At 56.4% G+C, this 932-nt stretch overlaps 1 protein-coding gene across 1 annotated transcript in view; it reads right to left on the bottom strand.

Moving 5' to 3' along the window:
• Positions 1-932, bottom strand: part of LOC125481159 (myosin-6-like) — an 11,617-nt gene that overhangs the window by 820 nt on the left and 9,865 nt on the right. The window contains exon 8 of the mRNA XM_048592356.1: positions 333-498. Within this exon, the coding sequence (XP_048448313.1) occupies positions 333-498 (166 nt within the window). The remainder of the gene's footprint in view (positions 1-332; positions 499-932) is intronic.

Genomic DNA, 932 nt, shown 5'->3' with positions numbered 1-932 from the left:
GCTGAGGGAGCGGGGCACTGTCGGAGGGTCAGCGCTGAGGGAGCGGGGCACTGTCGGAGGGTCAGCGCTGAGGGAGCGCCGCACTGTCGGAGGGTCAGCGCTGAGGGAGCGCCGCACTGTCGGAGGGTCAGCGCTGAGGGAGCGCCACACTGTCGGAGGGTCAGCGCAGAGGGAGGGGGCACTGTCAGAGGGTCACCTAGAGATTAATGGTAAACGGGGGACAGCGAAGGTGAACCAGAGACGAATGTTGTACGACGTTAATCTTTCGGAGAGTGAGAGGGTGACGGAGATTGAGGAGAATTCTCATCGCTGCTCACTGCAGACTGCTGTACCTTGGAGGATCTTGTTCTCTCTCTTCAGAGTCTCCAGTTGGTCCAGAGCCTCCTCGTAGGCGTTCTTCAGTTTGAACAGCTCTGTGCTGAGGGAGCGAGTGTCCTTCTGCGCTGCCTCAAGCTCACTCTGGGACTCCTCATATTTCTGTTTCCACTCGGCCATTACCTGGAGGGGTGTGGGGGAGCGGAGAGACAGAGAGAGAGAGACTTCAGCAGGGTGTTGGGCAGAGATGGCTCATCCCAGGTTCAGCGCAAATCTGAAGAGCATGGATTGTGTCCAGAGAAAGGGAGTACATTCCCCAAACTCGACAACGCAAGTGTCATCTACAGACTAATGGCACTGACCAAAACTCTACAGGTCACTTAGAGGGTAATGGTGAAGCGTTCCGTCTCAGGGTCACACACACAGAGTAACGGGGTTATCGATCCGCCTCAGGGTCACACATACACACACAGAGAGTAACGGGGATATCGCTCAGTCTCAGGGTCACACACACACACACAGAGAGTAACGGGGATATCGCACCGTCTCAGGGTCACACACACACACACAGAGTAACGGGGATATCGCTCCGTCTCAGGGTCACACACACACACACA

This window comes from Rhincodon typus, unplaced genomic scaffold (genome assembly GCF_021869965.1).
Source record: "Rhincodon typus isolate 14 unplaced genomic scaffold, sRhiTyp1.1 hic_rhity00001071, whole genome shotgun sequence".
Taxonomy (NCBI): domain Eukaryota; kingdom Metazoa; phylum Chordata; class Chondrichthyes; order Orectolobiformes; family Rhincodontidae; genus Rhincodon; species Rhincodon typus.
This window is presented reverse-complemented; position numbering and strand designations above follow the sequence as displayed.